The sequence below is a fragment of the Nestor notabilis genome, unplaced genomic scaffold (assembly GCF_000696875.1).
Source record: "Nestor notabilis isolate BGI_N333 unplaced genomic scaffold, ASM69687v1 scaffold8491, whole genome shotgun sequence".
Taxonomy (NCBI): domain Eukaryota; kingdom Metazoa; phylum Chordata; class Aves; order Psittaciformes; family Psittacidae; genus Nestor; species Nestor notabilis.
In genome coordinates this window covers 7,035-28,411 of record NW_009915106.1, presented here as the reverse complement: position 1 = coordinate 28,411, position 21,377 = coordinate 7,035, and the positions used below count along the sequence as shown (strand labels likewise).

At 38.8% G+C, this 21,377-nt stretch overlaps 1 protein-coding gene across 1 annotated transcript; it reads right to left on the bottom strand.

The window, feature by feature from the left end:
• Positions 1 to 17,517: 17,517 nt before the first annotated feature.
• On the bottom strand, positions 17,518 to 18,798 carry GCNT1 (glucosaminyl (N-acetyl) transferase 1, core 2). The gene has a single exon (XM_010023964.1). It carries the CDS (start codon positions 18,796 to 18,798, stop codon positions 17,518 to 17,520), a length of 1,281 nt encoding a protein of 426 aa, XP_010022266.1.
• Positions 18,799 to 21,377: the final 2,579 nt, after the last annotated feature.

Sequence of the window (21,377 nt, the reverse complement as noted above, 5' to 3'; positions counted from 1 at the left end):
TTCCAACCCGAACCATTCTATGATTCTATGAGTCTATAATGGTTTGAAATTTAACACCTGGCTAAACCCAAGTATCCTGTAATTATTCTGCATCAGCATGTTTAGCTGCATTCAAAAACAGTGACTGAAGTGACTAATGGGAGAAATGACCTGTTACAACTAGCCAACACTAACATTGAGTTTATCAGTAAAGCAAATTCATTGCCAATAAAAATACATATGAATAATTCTGGACTGACAAAAAATATTTAAAAAAGAAAGTGTTCCGTAAGAAATTAGTTCAATAAAATGTTTAAGAATGTATACATATTTCCTTAACATTTCCCCATTGCTCTTAAGAAAGTTAAATATAAATGTTGGTTGATAAAGGTAAAAAGCTACTACATCCCTTTTAAAGACAGGAAAGTGTAAATACAGTGAGTGACCCTTCTGGTAGAAATTTTCCTGATCTACTGATGACGAAATTCCAGATACAAGGTCATGGAAAATTAAGAAAAAAGCAAAACAATTTTTCCTCTGAATTGGTTTAGTTAATAAATTTCCACATCATGACTGTCCTTGATTTTTTTGTTATTTTCTGCCATCATGTTCAGTTCTATCCTTTCCTTCCCTTTTTCCTTTCCTTCCCTTTTTCCTTTCCTTCCCTTTTTCCTTTCCTTTCCTTCCCTTTCCTTCCCTTTTTCATTTCCTTTCTCCTTTCCTTTCCTTCCCTCTCCCCTTCTCCCTCTCTCCCTTTCCCTCCCCCCTCCCTTTCCTTCTCACTCTCTCATTCTCTTTCCCCTCTCCTCTCCTTTTTTGTTTTTCTTTTTTAATTTTTTTTTCTTTTTCCTTCTGTATAAGTAATTCTTTCTGTCTATGGAGAGAGAAAGCTGTGGAGAATACAAAGTGCTGCTACCCAGCTGGAGCTAGGTAAGGTATTGATCTCATTCCTTGCAGATATATCTGCAGGTGTCTTTCTTTACCAAAGATTTTATAAACAAGATTGGGATTACCTAATATACCCGCAGAGGAGACAAGGTGAATCCTTACTTTGTTCAGTCTGCTCCTGTGAGTGCAAGATTCAGTGTTGAGCCCGGAAGGCCTTTGAACTTGTCATCAGTCACCATAACAAATTACAAGCAGGTAATATACATGACAAGAGTTACAGGCACCAAATTTCCCAAAGGTATTGCAACTGCTGACATAACTTCCCATCATTTATTACCAGCTGGAGAGAGAAAGGAAGCTGTAAATAAGCAAATGTACAACTCTGAAAAATTAAATGAAGCTGTGTAGTGTTCTGTGAGGCTGCCAGTCTGTCCTTGTGAAGAAAAACGGGAAGAAAAACCAAAGAAAAACCAAAGACCTGTTGGAACAAGTGGAGTTAAAATTAGCCCTAGAGTAGCATACAGAGAGATGCTACCAGTCTGGCATAAAGTCCTCATGTGCACCACACTATAAATAAACATTGTGGCTTTTGGAGTCAAAAAGGCATCTCAGGTGGCCTCAACAGTCCTCATGAGGTGCAAGTGAGATGGTGTCCAAGACCGATTTGTTCCAGGCATTTTCCTATGTTCAGAACAAGGCTAATAAACAGAGGACTAGAGAAATGTGAAAGGAAAACACGTTTGACTGAAGTAGGTGGTGCTTGTTTATTCAAAGTAAACTAGGGAAAAAGGACTTGACATGCTGGTGTGTTTGGGATAATTGTATTTCTTCAGAGGACTGTTGTTTTAACTGTGAATTAGATCCACTAAATGGCGTGCCCTTGTAAAGCAGGATTCATGAACTTTGTTGGTGAATAAGCCCCAAACTGGAATCTGTTTCTTTCCACAACCCGGTCTCAAAAATAAAACTGGGTACTCCGTTACTACCTAGAACTACCTGAGCCCAACCTGGTCAATACCAACCTCTTCCTTGAGTCCAGCCGGAAACCAGATACAGGGGACACAAGTAAATCCCAAGGGATGGAGCTAAATGATATTTTCTATTGCACTGATGCAGCTGAATCCTCTTAATATCAAGCTTCAATGTCTGCTCTACGAACAAGATATTCACCTACAGATGTCCTTCTTAAGCTTTAAGCATTCAACTTCATATGTCCTCTTCCCTGGAAAGTGTCCTCCCATTCGTAGAGGCTTATGCACAGGGCTGCTCTTCCATAAACCTCGAATGTGAAATTGGGATATTGCATATGAAATAAAAAGCAATTCAGGGGGCATCAGGGGAAGGTTTTCTCTTCTTCCTGTTACTTTATTCTTCCCAGGCTTTCGTAACAAATAGTGTGATCATCTCTAGCATTTAAAACATAATGTCTTGTACAGTGTAAGGGAACCTCTTTTCATTGCCAAGCCATTGTGCCTTTTTTTGGGAACTTTTGTATTTACACAAGTATGCATCTAACTAAACACAAACATACATTGCTGTATTTCTCTTGTATTTTCCTGCCATGAAGACAATAGTGGTATCTAATGGTTTAGTTTGAAATGATAGTCTAAATAAAAAGTTTTCATCTAAAAGTGCATGGTTTTGTTTCAAATTAACTGCATAAAGGACTACACTGAATGAATGCATAAAACTAAATCCATTGTTTTTAAGTACCTAATGAGAGTTATGTACTATATAATTTTTAAATGCCAGAATTTTAGTTTTTATAAATGGCTGACATTGCAAAAAATTGTACATGTCCATATGTGATGCTGCATAATCCTGGGAGGACTGGACAAAGACAAAATGGAGGAATTCAAGAAAAATTTTGTGGTGAAAGAATAGTGAGATAGAGGCAGCTGGTTACTGTTAGCTAAAAAGCTTCTGCTTAAAAGTTGTCTGGTACTGTTAGATACAGACCTTATTTGGCTCTATTGAAGTCAGTCAGTTAACACCTTCTGTAAAGAAACATTCTTCAACTTTTAACATTTCCTTAATTGTGGTGACAGGACTAAGAATAGGTATCTTTGTGGCAATGCTACTGTTAAAGATGAGTAGCCTAGCAGGGGAAAGGTAACATTTTGATACGTATAATAAGATACAGGTTGGGTGGTTGCCAGATGTAGCTGGCTGTAACCAATCCCTGCTGTCAGCCTTTTCCAATTTTGGTCAGGAATAATTATTTTAACACTTGCACTAATTCTCAAGACATCCAGGATTCTCTGTTAAATATTACAAGGTACATGCTGGTTTTAGAGTGGAGATGAGCAAAGCTGAATTTAACTCTCACGCCCAGGGCAACTCACATCAAGACAGAAAAGATGTGAAGCACCTTGTTCAGCACAGTTAGTGCCCTCCTGCCTCAGTTGACCTGTCCCTCTTCACTCTCCCCTCCAGGTGCCCCCTAGGCCAAGGCCACTGTATGTTTCTCCAGTGCTCCCTGGTTCTGAATGGCCACTGCCACTATCATGTGCAGCTCCAGAAGACCATCATGCTGGGGAGCTGCCCCCTCATCCAAAGCCATCCGAGACTACATCTGCAAGGCTGGCAGTAGGAGGAAGACTAGGACAGTGTTGTCCATCATCACCACTCTTCCTTACACATACTTTGCTATGACACGGTGTATTATCTATATGCAATACAGAGGGATTTTGAGACACAGTCCTCTTCCTGATTCAGGTCTTTACTGACACTGGCTTTGTGCTCTTATAGTTCATTAACCTTGAACTGACATCTTGAAAACACATGGATTCTGAGGATACGCAGAATAAGATGGTTTTCTTGCATTATAAGCACATGATGTAGTTTGATCTCCATTTAGTGCACATGAAGTGTCTGGAAAGTATTCTAATACCAATCGTAGTGACTGAACTACTATGACAAAAATGTCTGGATTACAGTATCTCATAAATCACTATTGTAAGCAGGGTGTGTGCTCCCAAAGGAAGAAAAGCAGTCTTAGCTGTCTGCTAGTAATAAACCTAAAAACTCAATTTATTTTACTTTCAGGCCTAAAGAACAACCTACACAGACTAGATGATAATGTGTTAAGTAGTGGATACTAGATGGCTTCCTGCTATGATTTAGTCAAGGTTGTGGATCTATTGTGAGAAAACACTAGGATATGACTGCATACAGGGGCAAGAGTTGTGTCTCCTTGTTTGAGATGATTGCCATGTGATGCTTCCTTTCTTTTGACTTTCAAATGGAAATGAACTTCCTGATCTGCACTATTGTGTTTGTGGAGTTATCTCAGACTTTTTTGTTTAGTAGAAGTCGGTGTGGATGGCCTTGCTTCATAATAATATTTTAATTGTTCCCATTTAATTCAAGAATTAGAAAACAAAAACAGGATAAAGGCATTAATATGTTGAATTAATTTTCCACAAGGAGAGATTTTCCCCAATAGTTGTTCTATTCGCAGTAAGGTAGAAATTTAACTTTCCTGGGAGGAAAAGCCCTAGGAGTCTCTGTGAAAGGGTTTTATTTCCATTTACTGTTGAATCTTCTGGCACTGCCTGATGTCATTTGTACTGAATGTATACATACTACCTTGCAGGTGGAGGAGATTATGTCAGTTGTTCTTGGAGAATAAAGGTTTAGATTTATTATGCTTTAGTTTTTTTACGAGGTGCTGATTTTAGCTCTTTAGAGTGATATTAATTTAGGCTTCTGGTTTTGCCTTGGGAGGTGCTGGTTTGTGCCCATCCCAGTAAGAGAAGTGCTCAGACCCTGTAAGGTATCACAGTGCTATTCGTTAGAGCTAAGACAATAAAATGAGAAAAACATAGATAATTACATCCTGTAGGGTGCTGGGAGCCCCAAGCATTGAACACAATTCCAATCCATGAGCAAGATGCCTTGCAGACCCCATTCATGGCAGAGAGAGAGAGCAATTCACCCCTGCCAGTCATTCAAGCTGTTACAGGACTTCCTAGTGAGAAAGCAACTCTATTCATCATTTCTACCGTCAAAACAAAGGAAAGACTTTTTCCAGAGAACTTCTTGTTGCCCTGTTAAAGACAAGGCTTTGTCAGCAGTGGTGCATGGGAGCTGCCAACAGAATTCTCTGGCACCATGTGGTGGAGGAAGGCGTGCGGCATGCTATGGCACTGCACAGCCTGAATGCCACACTGGGCATGCGGCACCTGCCCAGGGAAGCTGTGGTGTGGGTCACTGGCTCCTAAGTGTACAGTGCTCTCCCAGTTGGGATCACTGCAGCTTCTGTTGCCAGAAACTCATAGTTTTCCACAGGCAAAACTTGAAGTCATTTATAATACTTCTGTACAGTAGTGGTGGATAGGATGAATTAAATGAACAGACAGAATGGACAACTGTTTAAAAGGTCAAAACTTCACTAAAACAGTTTATTCCACTGTCTCCTGCCATTTTACCATCATTACCCTTTGCCATTTTTTCTATCCCTCCCTTTCTACTCTCCTTTCACCCACCTTCCTGTTCTGCTGGGTTTTTCCCTTTTTCTTATTCCAATTATTTTCTCCTGTGATAAGTGAGGTTTGTTCATCAAAAGGTTTAAGGGGTAGTGTTGCTTGTTATACTTTAAGAAACTCTTTGTAACTGTTGTTTTGTGAAACATCTTTTTTCTTTGTGAAGGGAAAGTCAATTGTACTATTATGAAAAGTATGCTTTATTAAAGTAGGATAAATGCTTTTAGAGAAGGAAAAGGAAGGGGGGCTGAGTGGTTCGACTCGGTATCTTGTTGCAGAATGTTGTAAAGCTCATAACCATATAAGGAATGGAGGTTGAGGGAGTGGTTAGCCTAATGAGAGAAACTTCTTGAAACTTCTCGAAGCTTCTCAAAACTTCTCGATGATGAAACCCCAGCAACAAAAAAGAACCAATGGAAAGGAGCCACGTCAATATCTGGGCAAAAGAGATAACGGGATTGGCTGAAGCCAAAACATCTGGGCAAAAGGGAGAACAGGATTGGCTGAAGCCAAAATCGAGAGGTATAAGGGACAGCCTCCCAGGGACCCGGTGTGCGTCTTGCGTGGAGCGGGGACTCCCCGGCGCACCCAGCGCTGTTTTTTTTATCTGCTACCGCTTGCTCAATTCAATAAAATTTATGTTTTGAAACGAGAGTGGCTCACTCGTTTATGACATTTCCCACATTATTTCCCTTTCTGCTTTTGTCAGTATAACAAAATATGTTCTTGACTCACTTGCTTTTTAGTATATTGGCCTGTGATATCAGTTCTTTGGAGGAGGTGGTCTGTCTTCCTGTTTGTTCACAGAGTACTTGCCACGTTAGGGCTTTTGGATAAAGTTACAATGGAATTAGTAACCCTGTGATATTTTGCTGCCTTTCATTTCCTCTGGACAAGTTAATATTTAACTCTACTAACAGCCATGCTGTGGCTAATATTTTTTTCCTATTTTTTTTTTCTTCTTTTCCCCTCCCAGTATGTGTCCACTGCCAGGACTCCAGGAAAAGTTAATGGATCAATGCCATTTTCTTTTCTATACTACTACCTTTCCAAGGTTTACATGGGCTTCCCTAGCTACTTCTTCAGATCTAACACGGTATGCTCTGTCTCTTCTTAACCATTTCCGTACTATGTGAAAAAAGGAAGTGCTTGTCCTAAGCAGAGTCTCATCACAGGTTCTGATTTTCACAGCTCTTTTATAAGAATTTTTTTTTTTTTGGCTCAGCGGTAATGAAGACAATTTCAATTTGCCTAGAAGTCACTGTCCTTCCTAAACCTCTTCCTTGTCTAACAAAAAATGTACTGCGTTAACCCTCTTATAATGCACTGTAGAACACTGAAATTGCATCACGGAGCATCAAATCTGCCCAGCAGCTGGACTGCTTATGGCAGGAATAATGTGATCAAATGGGGGCTGAGCAGCTCTGATGCCAGGATTCGCATGTTGAACTGCAGAAGTGGAACTGGTCCATTGAGAAAAAAATGCCAGTGGCCTCTTCAAACATACTTAAATATTATTGAACAGTGTTTTATCCAATAGCCTAATCCTTTTCTACAGATAGCCATTTAAAACCCAGGCTGAAATTTTATTCTATTCACCTTTTTTTAATGAAGACAGAAAATCTTTTATCTGGTAATAGATGAGACATTTAGAAGGCAGAGTAGTTAGGGGGTTTTTTTCCTTCATCTGAGGTTCATTTGCATAAGCATTTTGAGGTTGATAAACTTTTCTTTCTGAAACTGTGCAGAGTCCAGGCTACTGTAACTTGTATTGCTTTGTTGTATTTTCCTGACTTCACCTGCTTGGCACTTTTCAGATGTCAGTTCTTGAGACTTACCATCAGTTTTCAGCTACTCTCCCCATCTAGTAGTGTGCTTCTGATATTGATTGATGTGTACCATAACCTCAGAGAAAGACACAAGAAACCTGACAGCAGGCAAATAGAGCAATACTTCCTCCTTTCGAGTTATGAAGTGCAAATAGTATGCCGTATCTGCATATCAGTGAAGATGTACACACTGGGCTGCATTTACGGACAGCATTTAAAATGTTTTTCCACAGGGATGCTGGAAGTCTGTGCCTGATTATGTGTTCCGGGTTTAAGTGCAAGGCTCCATAGAAATCATGAACAATCAGCACAGAGAGTTATCAGCTGCATGGGGCTAGCCAAGGCCAGTATGGAGAAGGGTTTGTCTTTAACCCACTTGTCTCTATGGAGCTGGTAACTTCTTTAAAGAAGAGGCCAAATTCCTGTGTAGACAGAGACATGGATTTCCTATTTAAAACACAAAACAAAACAAAACAGAGGGTGTGCTGTTCTTCAGAGGCAGAGGGGAGTGGAACAGAAGGGAAGCTGAATGTACCTAAAGTAATATGTCTTCATGAAAACTTAAAAATTAACTAGGTGCTGCAGCATGGGCCAAGCAAGGTGGAAGGAGGCATGTAGATTCACATGTTTAGGTAAAGCATGAAAGATCAAAGAACATGATGGAAAGAAGATACCTCTAGTTTCAGGTGCAGTGGGGCAGGGATGTAATTTTGGACATTACTATTCAAGTTCCCACATTAGGTGTTTTCAGTTCTTTTTGAAAATTGGCCAAGGCTAGCAGCTTGAAACACAAACTGTATCAGTCATTTACTGAAGTTTAGGCAATACCAAATATGGGAAAGAAAATTGGAGCCAGTGGTGTCAGTGTTAAAAAAAAAACAACCAAACATTTCATGGTCACTTTTTTTTGCTGATACTTTTCCTTCCATTACTTTTGCCAATGAATGACACAGAGGACTCGGCAGAAAGTGAAATCACTTTAGTGGAATTATTTTTCCTTCTTTTTTTCCAGCAATTAAAGAGAGTAGCACTTAACAAACGTTAACTAAATGCTGCCTTCTGCCAAAAATAACTTATACTACAATCCCGATGCCTATATATAAAAAATAATACTTCCATTGGTATATTCTGATGTACCAGATCTATGTCAAGCTTCTGCATGGGATTGTTTGACTATGTATTAGGTATCAAGTTCCCATCAAAGGCCTGCATAATGTCGTTTCTCAGTCTGAACTACTCTAAGTACCTTATCCTGTCCAAAGAGATGACAAGCTATACAAATACACATGCATCTTTTTTTACAGTAGTTTTTAAAAGTACCTTACAAGTCCAGACACACAACCCTTCCTAGGCAAGAGGGAGCACATCTGAAAATAATAACATAAAACAGATTTGCTTTTCTACAGTTCATCATTATAGCTATCTTTACAACAGTCTTTAACTGGCCATGTAGGAGAAGATTGTCCTGATTGTGCTGACTCCTCTTTGTGTCCAAAGAGGGACTTCTACAAGGGCAGGCTGATTTTCCTTCTGACTGCACTCCAAGAAAAAGTAGCAACCATCTCCTACCATCCCATTATTGTACCACACAAATGGATTAGTTTATGGCTTCATTTGAGGATGTGACGAGAGCCAAATGGTAGTCACAACAGTACTGGGAAGTGCAAAGTGTCTTCATTATTTCCCAGATTTTCTTTTTCTGGGCTAATAGATCCTTTGAAATACAACTCCCAGTAAGGGGCATGTACTTATACCTTACATGAGTAAGCAGCTTGCCCACAGACAACCATCTAGTGGGTCAGGTATCATTTAGTTTTGCTGACTATTCCCAGTCCTTGCCAGGTCAGGCATCATTAATCCTTGATGACTATTCCCAGTCCCTGTCTTCTGCCTTGTGTGGCCGCACATGCCCAACAGTTTTTGCTCCACCCATGATTTTCCCAGGGGCAAAAAATGAGGCCAGCTGGTGTTCTGTAGTTCCCCAGACTGTTCCATTTGCCCTTCCTTTAACATTTACTTTGGTCTTTGGGGTCTCCTCCCGTGTCCATGACCTGCCAGAATTGAAGGAGAGGAGCCTTGCAAGGATGCCGGAGAGCTCCCGCATCACCCTTGGGTACAGCCCAACTGGCCTCTGGGTGTGGGTAGATTGAGGCCCACTTGAAAGTCACCAAGTACCTTAGCCTGCGTGATTAAATCACTGACCTCCGTCCAGAAGCTGGTGGAAATATGTTGTTTAACCTCCACTGACTGAAAGCAACTGTTCACTAGTACTAAGCCAATAACTATAGCATGTGTGAAATATTTTGGTATATGAAGTGTTACTCTGTTCCACTGTGACTGTCACCTTCCAGTGTTTTCTGCTCTTCACATACTTCTAATTTTTTGAGAGACTGTTCTGATCTGTGTCATTCATCTTCAGGTGGTGAAAAGTAGCTTTGTGGTAGATTTTCCCCCTCATTTAAAAAATTTCCACATATAACTATTTTTAATGTTAGAAAGATGCATAGTTGGTAGAAATTTCTGATGAAAACTGAACTTGACAGTAGCAACTGAGGGTTTCATTTAAATGAAAACCCTGGATCTTTTTAATTAATCTCTGCCAAATAAATGGCAACCATGCAAAAGCAATTATTCTTAAGAGGGTTAGAGATTCTGCATTTACTAAAAAATTAAGCTAAGAAATAGCTATTAAATTGAAAACCAGTGTCACCCCTTACATACAAGATGTAATCAATTATCTAGGTCCCACTTTCTCTTCACTAATTGCTCCCATTCCACAGAGGTATTGAAACCTGGAAGAAATTATTCTGCTTATCCTTCCCCTAAATAAATAAATTAGTATGCCTCTCGGTTATACAACAGTGCAGAAGTGACTGTGATCAATTTAAAACTTTTCTTTGATTGCTTTTTATGGGAAAGCCTACAGAACCTAAGTAATATGTTTTAAGTCTTGTGTTAAAATAGTAAAAACTATTTCTAAATGATGGCATTTAACCTATATTCATGACTCTAATTTCTATTTTCATTCTGAATGTCAGTCCAATACTGAAGTAAATGCAGCAAAATTGTAAATGTGATTTATGTCATAGTTCTTACTTTGAATTGTAATTCAAAAAGGAAAAAAGCGTGTTTGCAAATTTTACTGATTAGGAAGCACGTAGAAAGATTTCAGCTGCTGAGAGAAAACTCATTTATTTTCTCTGTGTATCCGAATATATAATCATTATATCATTTTAAAAAGATTTTCAGATTCAGCATAGACTGCAGAATAAACCTGAAGAGATAATCCACAAAAAGGTTCTCCTGCCTACATACCTAGTTAAAGAAGACTTTTCAGTCCAGATATTGCTGACACCTTGGCATGAGAAGCTCAGGTGGGGGAAGACAGCTGTCAGGACTGAAATAATTAAGTACCCTTGCCCCAGTTAAGAGGCAAGAGCCCCATGCAGGCAGGAGGGCACGTGGCCTGGTCAGCAAGAATTGGTGTGTTGTTACCAGGTTTGCTGATTTTTGCAAAAGGACCTATCTTAAACTTGAAAAGGCACACAGGGTGGCCGGGATTAACTCAAGAGTTAAGGGTGACAGCGTCTGAAGTCCTGCTTGTGAAGGAGGTATTACAATATAATCCTAAAAGTCTAGTGGTTCAAAGTCATAATTAGGTTTAACTGCAGCATTACCTACAGACAGGTGATGTTCACTCTCGTAGCATGTTTTCCACACTAAACTCATTTTACATCATCATTAGGAGATCCTTCTTTCCAGCATCACTACTGCAATTCACACAGCTGGCAAGAAAACAGACTAAAGAGTCACCCATAACCACTGATGCTAAGCCATAACTTTCACTTTCGCTATCACACACAGTTGGTTAAATATAATTTGAAGCTGCATATTTATTTTTATTCCCCACTCCCATGTGTAGCAAAGTGGCTGAAAGGAAGAGAGAGACAAAGGGTTTTAATAGATTCAAACTAATTTCATTTAAGTTAGCGAAGACTTCAGTAACTAAACATTTTTTGCTAAAGGATTTCTGAAATACTGCTTGTTAAAATGAGAGAAAAAAAAAAAGAAGGCAACATTAATGCAATTTCATGGCACAGAATAAAAGATCATTAGTTGTATGTAGATCTCCCAATATGCCCAAGATCTCAAATCCAGAGGTAATTATTTTTAAAAAGCATAGTTAGACCAGTATCCATCAGAAGTTCCAGCACCCTGTCTTAGAGTATGTGACATGGATTTTAACAGGTGGCATCTGCTCAAAGCATACCTGAGATGTTTTCTTAGATGATTTTTTTGTACATAATTTTTTTCTACACAACTTTTTAAAATACATTTGTTTGACTTCAAGGATTTGTTTGCATTCTTAACGTTTTCTTGTCAAGCTCTACTATAGCTACAGAAGCCAGGGAAATTAAAAATACTGTCAGATCCTAGAAGAACCCAACCATGTGTAAGGCTCCAACAGCAAAGCTCAGTTTTAGAGCCACAGAATTTAAATCATAGAATCATAGACTGATTTGAGTTGGCAGGGACCTTGAAGATCATTTAGTTCCAAACCCCCCTGTCAAAGGCAGGGACCCCTTCCACTAGACGAGGTTGCTCGAAGCCCCATCCAACCTGGCCTTGAACACTGCCAAGGATGCAGGTGCCACAGCTTCTCTGGGCAACCTGTGCCAGTGTCTCACCACCCTCACAGGTAGTAACAGGTTTTTTTGTTTTGGTTTTTGCTTTTTGTTCTTTGAGTTTTTTGTTTGGGTTTTTTTTGGTTTTTTTTTGGTTGGTTGGTTTGGGGTTTTTTCCTGTTTTTTCTGGTTTTGTGGTGTGGTTTTTTGTTGTTGTTTTTGTCGTTGTTGTTATTGTTGTTGCTTTGGGGGGGTTTGTTGTTTTTTGGTTTTTTTCCTAGTAGCTGGTGGAGGGCTGTGTTTTGGCTTTAGTCTGAGAACTATGCTGATGACACACCAGTGTTCTAGCTGTTGCTCAGTAGTGCTTACCCATTAGGACTTTCTCAGTCTCATGCTCTGCCAGGGAGGAGGGGAAGCCGGGAGGAAGCAGAGACAGGACACCTGACCCAAACTGGCCAAAGGGGTATTCCATACCACAGCACGTCATGCCCAGTATAGAAACTGGGGGGAGTTACCCAGAAGGCCCAGATCACTGCTCGGGTCGGGCTGGGTATCAGTCAGTGGGTGGTGAGCAATTGTACTGTGCATCACTTGTGTTTATTGGGATTTTTTTCCTTTCTTTTTTAATTTTATATTCTGTCCCTTTGTTATTTCACTTCTCATTATTACTATTATTATTAGTAGGAGTATATTGTACTTAAGTCATGAAACTGTTCTTATCTCAACCCGTGGGGTTTACATTCTTTCAATACTCCTCCCCATCCCGTCCAAGGTGGGGGGAATGAGGAGGGTGGGGGGAATGAGGAGGGTGAGGGAATGGCTGCATTGTACTGAGTTACCAGCTGGGTTTAAAACACAACAGCAACCTGTTCCAGTGTCTCACCACCCTCAGAGTGAAGAAATTTTTCCTAATATCTAATCTAAATCTCCACTCTTTCAGTTTAAAGCCATTCCCCCTTGTTCTTTTACTACAAGCCATTGTAAAAAGTCCCTCTCCAGATTTCTTGTAGCCCTCTTTATGTACTGGAAGACTTTCATAAAGTCTCCCCTGAGCCTTCCTTTCTCAAGGCTGAGCAAGCCCAGCTCTCATGAGGACACTGAGCAAAATATTTCTGTCTGAAGATATTATAACATATGGCAAAGCAAATAAGGGTGAGCATAATGCAAGTATAAAGGATCTGTGTGAGGTTAGTGACTGACTCACAAAAGAAAAAAAAAAAAGAAAAAAAGAAACAAACCCCTAAATTGTTATTTGTATGCAAAAAGTAAAAAGCTGACTCATTTCAATTATAAAATAGAAAAGTTTAGGATACATATGAGGACAATAATTTGATAAACTGGATTTGTATAGATTCTTGAAAACTGGATTACTTGGTTTGGAATAAAGAACAGAAATAGCCTAAAGGGTACTGCCTTTTAACGTCTGCTGTGTAAGGCACCCTGAAGGCTCCGTGCCTGTTGAAAGCAGGTTAGTTTACCACACTGCAGTCTAGGGCACTAAAAGCACAATTAAAGAAACTGATCTACTGGAAAGAAGAGAATTCGAAAACTATGGAAACTGGTCTACTAGATTATTGAAATGTTAAGCTGAAGACAAATGGTATTGCTAACTGGAATTGGGAAGCCATTTTACGTAACGCTATTTCGTATGTTTTAATTGACTTAAGAAGTGCTCATTATTATATTAGCTCTTTTATACACTAAGTGACAAAAAAAAAAAAAAAAAACAGAAAAAAAAAGCCAACAAAGATTTTCAAGAGTAAAAGAAGCTATAAATTAAAACAGTGAAATATTGCAGCAGAACTTGGATTAAATCACAGTTGTTTTTTTTCAATGATTGCCACAGCCACTCAGAGTTAGCAATAACACTGAATCTGGAAGAAGGGATTATTAGCACAGTACAAGTATGTTGGAGCAGATGGCCTCTTCTTTCATTTTTATCTTCTAATGCATTCATGTTGTAACTCAGGCCAATTTTTAATTGTCAAATCACTTGAAAATGCACCAAGTAATGATGATCTGGTTGGCAACCTTAATTGTATCTATCTCCAGTGTTCATCTTCAAGGTTTCTTGTCATTTTCTGTTGTGCTAGATAGGAAGCAGTAAGAAAACAAACTGTTCAGTCAAACACATGCTTCCTGTCAAAGCTAAGCTAAGGCAGGAAGAAGATGAAAGCACATGTATTAGGTTTCTGGGATCAAATCAGCCTTTGAACCTAAAGGCTTTCAGCCTTTCAGTGACTCTCAGCAATACAGGATACTTGGTTACCACAATTACTATCAGTAAAACAAGCAAATTCTTATTGTATTAGGGCCACTCAAAATGCTGATGTGTAATAAGGACTGAACTACAGCAGTGTCTCCAATGCACTGAGCATTCTTGAAAAATTCTGCTATGGAAAATTAAAAGGACAAGTTAGGGGATTTTGAATAGCATACATGTTACTTTAGCAATGGTTTCACTGGCTACTCTTTCCTTCCCAGCAATGGTGAGCTGAACTGAGAAACTGAACCAGTTTTGAAACAGAGGAAAAAAAATAAAAGGTTATTCAGTAGGCAGAATGCAAACCAGTTTCCTTCCTACCTCCCCAAAGAATGATAAGGTCACAGTGCAAGGGCTGGTGTAAGCTGGGTGCATGCAGCAGGAAGTGGAAAAAGCAGGTTCTCAGAGTGCCCTGAGCAGCACTGTAGCTGAACTCACCATCCTGGCTCTGATTTTAATTGCTCTATCTGTCCAGCTTTGAAGTTCAATCCTCCTGAAGGTCTGTGTGTTGTCTTCTGCCCTGAGAGGGAACCTGAAGGTGATCAGAGTAAACCTGCAGTTTTATTGTATTAGAGCACCACTATATTCAGAATTAATGGTTGAAGGGTTGATGTAGCCATTAAGTTTTCAGGTTTTAGCTATTCTTTACAGAAGCCTGATGTCCTCAGCACAGCATCAAGATTAGCTCGTTGCTGCAGTGAAGCATTTTTTTTCCATGTTCACTCAAGCTAGTACTAGACTTCTACTGAAGCCTTCTAAACATCTACTAGAAAACTGAAACAAATTATGCAAAACCAACTGCTGATGTCAGTAAGGGTTATAATCAGATTTTATTCGAGTTTTATTGGTGCCACAAAGTTGTTCTACTGTAAGATGATGATTATTTCAGCTAAATTTCTTGGCAGATTCAGTGAAATATTAATGTAAGTCAGATTGCTTTCTCTACCCGTTATAGATGGCTATGTTGTCTCTTCTGTATGCATAGGTGCAGTACTGTTAATCAATATATTCATTTCTTTTGGAGCATTTGGTACTTCTTCAACAGATCTAGAGTTCTTTACAGGAAATTACCTTTCTAAACAATTTAAAATCTACTAGGTTAGGGTATCTCTTCTCCAAGTCAGTTTTAGGGAGGTGGGGTTTTTTACAATTCACTTTCCCCAAAAGATATTGTTCCTTATTTTATGGAGAATGTATGCTGGACATGGTCATATGTTCTCCTTTTTTTCCTTCTGTACAGAACATAACATACAGTGAATGTCTCTCTTGACTATCAAACAGTAACATTTGGAACATCCAGTCAAGCAGCATCTTCACTGTCTGTCTACAGTAGTGGTATCATTAACAACAGCGATACAGACAGGCATTCATTGTATTATGCAAATAAGTAAATACAAAGTACTTAGGTAGACAAAGGGGTTGATGCTCCAGCCATCTAGCAGATTTCAAGCAATTAAGTCCATCCTGTGCAGAGAACTTCATTATCACTTTTTCAGTTTATTTGAACTAGCAGCTCTGGTCTCATGTAAGTTATTCACATAGCTTGTCTATAGGTGGAAATACTTAAAACCAAACAGCTCCCTTTCTGTGAAAAATGTAACATGATTTCCTGTGATTGCCTAACAGTACATTCAGTGAAGTTACACCTTTCTGCATCTTGTGCAAGGGTGGTAGACCATTAACTGTCTCTGAGAGCATTCTTGTAGAAAAGCCAAAGGGTGGGTAAGACAGGGTATTTCCCCCCACCAGCTCAACTCACAAGCTTTAATTACCTGTTTATACATCATGTGAGAGCCCCTGAAGACTCCCTAAACAGCTTTTAGGTGGTTTTGAAAGTGGGAGTTGGCAAGAAAAGGCCCCATTTAATCTGACATTGCTCACCTTCCTTGCTTATTTGCATGATCAACAGTAAGCAGTTCATTATGGTTTTGTCTAAGTACTGGGGCACACCTTTGGAGAAACTTCATTACATACTACCTTTGTAAGAAACACATGCTGCCATCACAGCAACAGTTCAAGAAACAAAAAATTTAGTCTGTTTTTGCATTTGTTAGTACCTGTAATTAATTCCACTGTCACCTCAGAAATAAGATGGGAGAGCTGGCAGTAACCATGCATGACAAACCTGAATTGCTGTCAAAAGAAATAACACCTCACAGTGTTCCTGTTCTCCCAGCACCATGCTTCTGTGCCACGCTGCAGCAGCTAAACTAAGCAGGGACCTAACCTGTAACACAACTCGTCCAGATTTCCTCCTTTCCGTTCCACCAAAAGAAGGAAATAAAAATCAGCTGCACCAGCTAAACCTAAACAGGCACAGACACATGAATGAATGAACATATGAAAGATAGGACTTGTCTCAGCTGCAGCTTCAGTTGTTTATGGCAACCTACAGTAAAAAATTTCAGGTCTCTATCATGAGGATTTTGGTGGCGCTTCTAGAAGAACTTTAATTGTAGGAAGACACAATACCATTAAGAAAAATAACTTTATTTTTGCATATTCAGTGTTAAAAGAACCTAGCATACAAGTTGAGCTTGACAGAAGAAAGAAACCAGCACTTCCACCAGTGACATTTAGACACTACTGAAGTTCTTTAAAGTTTTTGAGAAACTTGAGTCATTTTGGATCCAAAAGCAAGATTCCTGATACAGTAAAAAGTGTAAAATTCCAAGTCTAACTCTCATCAGGCACAAAACTTAAGTTTCCCTGAGAAGATGTAATTACAAACTAGTGTATAAACTTTATATCACATTGTTGGGGGGTTTAAGAGTACAAAAGCAAGACTTGACTACAAAAATTTAGACACAAGTCCTTAAAACTCCATGCTGAAGTTGAAATGTTCAGGAAGATTAAGAATTACCTATTACAGAATTACAGCAACCAGATTTAAGTTAAATGAAGACAGCTGGCTTTGGTATATTCCCTTTTATACGGTTTTCAAATTAATTATGTTATTTTCCTGAGATCTTTCAGCACTCAGTATGAAGCCTGTGCAGTCCAGCTGCTTTTTCCCCTTTTTTTTCCCTGCCTCTTCATCTTTCCCTTTCAACTAGCATTACATTCATGGGGAAAAAAACTGACAAATAATCATGAACAACATGCATTTTCCAAGCCTTAAAACAAATAGTTTACCTAAAGGAAGTCCATTAACTACACCTTTTAGATAATAAATATTCCAAGTAGTTGACCTTCCTAAAATTGCTGTCTTCTAGTTTATAGCTAAAGTTCTAAACCTCAGTGTGCAACACAAGGCATCCCCATCTTGATATGTCTTCTCTCCCTCTTGTCCCTGGACAAGGCAGGGAGGGTGTCATCACCACCATATTGACATGGTAAGAACCATTATACCCATGATCAGCATCACCACCATTGGTGTTACATGTTAAAAGTACATAGCTGTATACTACTTGTACCTATGTTTTGTTACAGGAGCATGCAGTATTTCAGTTCTTTTGCAGATACAAAGCTTTGTGTCGCAAATACTCTTCCAAACATTTCACTGCAAAAGGGTCAACATCAGTGTCAAACTTATTAGCAAAGAAGTGGTGGTTTCGTAACATCCAGTTTAGGTCTCCTACCCCAAAAACACAGACAGAGCGAACATGAACTCCACTGCATGGTGGGTAGGGTGCACCTTTGGACACATCCCCTTCAAAGTATTGCCACTTAACAAACCTGGCCAGTGCATTCATGTCAGAAACATCAAATTTGTCACTAGAAGAAACTGCACCTGGGACTTCAGGGATTCTCTGAATTGTTGCCCACAAGTACTCATCTGGGCTGTAAGTGTCTTTTGCCCACTCAATGAACTTAAGTATTTTGCTGCTTTCTAATACGTATTCTACAAATCTTCTGCTAACTACAAAATAGGCACTACCAGAAAAAATTGGAGTACTGAGAGGTGGTAGTTGTTTGTCTATGCCCGTGTTCTTTATTTTACCATCAATAATCTCATGGTGTTTTTTCCACCTTGCTTCTTTATAAACAGGCATTTTTTCTGTTTCCAAGCTGTTTTCACCTTTAAGGGCTTTTAATTTCTCTACTATTTCCTGGTTGGTCTTTATTGGAAAGTCCATGCCACAGAGATTTATTAGGTATTTCCAGTTTGAACTTCTTCTGTAGAGATCTTTCATGCAGTTAATGTCTGCCTGCACTCTGCTCCATGAAGCATATACAACGCTCTCTAGCTGGCTGGAAATAAAGACATTATCAAAACATGAGACTATTCCCCTCACAGCAGCAAAAAAAGATTCTGGAGACTTTCTGTCAACATGAATGCAGTAAAAATTCTGAGGGGCATAGATTGACCTTAGAAGTCTGTCAAGCATCTCAATTTTGTGATAAACCACTATTGAGTAAGCTATTGGAAATTCTGCTTCTTCACTGCTGAGAGGTTCCATAATATATTTCCTAGTCTTGGTGAAGGAGGCACAGTCTGCTGTCATGTTAATATAATCATTTGTTGTTAGTCTGGGGCGTTTCTTAAATGACACTGACAACGTCTCAAGCTTTACCTTTTGAATTTCTTCTATATCCCCCTCTATAATCTTGGTGCAGTTAACACTCCCAACAGGATCTTCTTTTGTCAACTCAAGATGTCTCCGATTTAAGTAGTCTTGTTTCTGGTTAACTTTCAAAACTGAAATGATTACTAAAATAAGAGTTAGACCTAAGAAAAGCCTGAAGCGCAAGTTGTGGCAAAACCGTAATTTCCTCTTCAGCATTTCAAATACTAGGCAGATTTGCAGGGCTAAAAAAATCACCTTCCACTCTGCTCATGTCAGCTTTAACAACTTCAGAAAAACTGTTTCTGTTTCTCAGGAATTTGGTGAATTGTTGAAGAAAAAATCCTAAAACAAAATTAAATACGACTGTCATTCAGACTAAAAGGTTTCTTTAGAAAGTTACTGATTAATATTACATTGTAATTTGACGACAGTAAGAAGGTGAATACATCAGTCAAAAATATTCTGTTGAAAATTAGGAATTAATTATTTTTGTAGAAAAAGATTGGAAGAGGCAGACAGTTTTCAAGAGACACTATTAAGTGTTGTACTAAGTCTACAAAAGAAGTTCAGTAAGAAAACAGAGTTGATTCAGCTGCACTGATAAAAATAAAGCCAGTAAACCAGATACATTAATGAGAGGCCATTATTTGGCATTAATTCACACTTCAGAGTTTGGCAAGAATGTTTTATACTCACTTCAGCATTGACATATATTTCATTACAACTTACCACTCACTTCCCGGATGCTAGTAATGCATTATCTTCTCACTGGGAAAGAAGTCCCTGAAGCCTTTCGAGACTTTTGTGTGAGATAGTCTCTTCAACATCCTTCAGATAAGCTTAGAAAGAGCTGATAAGAAGGGGAAAAAGAAATTAGCATAGCACAGCTCCTCAACTTTCAGAGTTGTGAGAACACCTGCGACTGAATCGCTGAAGTAACTTCTTAAGGGCAAAGGCAGTACTTACTGCCTATCTCTAAAGCTGATTTGTGCTGTCACTGCAAATGCATGTATCTAAGAGCACAAAGGTGTTGTCTTACTATTGTTCAAACACACTTGTTTTTTATGATTCAGCAATTGCTTTTACGTGGAAATACATCAGCAACTGAGTTACAACACGATTTATAACCTGCCAATTTTATTTTCACATTTATTTCACAGGAACTACGTAATTTTTATTTGTTAATCCTGTTTCTCCTTAAGCACCTTTTTTACTGCTTCAGTACTCTGTGAGAGGAACACTGCACTATAATGCAGCAGCTACAGCTGCAGCAGTTGAGAAACATGCAGTCAAGAATTGGATTACAGAACTAGGTATCTTTTACCCAGGCAGGTAAACTGATCAAGAACAGGTTCTGCTTAAACAAATTGCCACTCAAATGCCATTTGTACTCACATTGCCTAATAATTCAGTGCATGTCTGAATTTCAAACCAACCTCCAATTGCAAAAGCCCATACAGTTTATAGAGAATGTCTTCCAAAATTTTAAAGTTAAAAGCTATACAAAATATTGAAGTACTTTGGAGATATACAGCTCCTCTCAGTTTTACTACTTTCAAGAAAAAAAAAATAATAGTGCCTCTGAGTAACTTTCTGAGCAGCTCTAAGCATAACTGCTACTCCCCCAAAGAAGTATACACTGTGTCAGCATTTTTCTTCCTCCTACTCAACTCCCCCTTCCCCTTTTCTTGAAGCTACTCTAGTATCATTTTAGCTTTTAATTCTCAAACTGTGGCTTCTAACCTGCTACTTGCAAATCTCAGAACAGGTGCACATAAGAAATTAAGGCCTGGCATTACAGAGTTTTTTGGTAGTAATACTGCTACTGGGATGCACTATGCATTGGGTCTGCCACTATTCCCATAGCACTGCAAACTAATGGGGGAATTCATCCATGTTTAGTATATGGGAGGAAGATGCAGATCACTGCACAGAAGTCTAGCACAGCAGTGAGGATCAGCAGTATTTTAAGGAAGTATTATAAGCAAATGTTTTGTAATTCAAGCCACTAGCAGGCAGAGACCACAAACTATTTTTGGCTAACAGCATTTATTTATGACTTACAGCGTTATATAAATATCTTACCATAAGGTGTACTTTGTTTTCAGAATTACACCTGTAATTATTGTATCCTGCATTTCTAATTTATCTTAGGGAGGTGGACGTTTGTTCCAAGTCTGTTTTAGGTGTCAAACTGGAAGAACTAAAATTTTAACCCTGAAAGTAAGTGTGCACTTACTTCTGAAAGCATAGAGAAGCACCTTTTAAGTATCAGGTCTCATACCAGGAATTTGAGTTTAAAAAAAAACCCCAACAAAACCTTAAAAAGGGGAAATTCCACAAGTACCACTTTTTGTTTACAATGTTGCATCAAACACAAAGGTATAACTTAGAGCAAGTTTTAACATGCTTCATAACTTATCACACACTTTCTTGATGTCCTGTTAGTTTTGACAAGTAGATCAGATCAAATAAAAATAACATTCATCACATGTGAAATTAACAGAGGAAGGATACTAGCCTTGTCACAGCCTCCTTGATGTCTATCACATATATATTTCCATAGGATGAAGCCTGTGATACTGGTTACCCTTATATTAATTTTCTGCCTACCAAGTTAGAAATTAAGACTTTTCTAGGACTTAAAATGTATTTCAAGTGCACTTTTATTTGTGAAGCTTTACCTTTTCTTGAGGATGAGAGCACTACTATTTTATCCTATTCTCAGTTTTTACAGGATCACTAGCTCCACTAGCATTGTGGAGTCACGCACACTTCAGAAGGATTGCCACCCC

Bases quoted from the DNA above. Each gene is read 5' to 3' on its own strand.
- GCNT1 (XM_010023964.1), bottom strand. From the start codon at position 18,798: ATGCTGAAGAGGAAATTACGGTTTTGCCACAACTTGCGCTTCAGGCTT.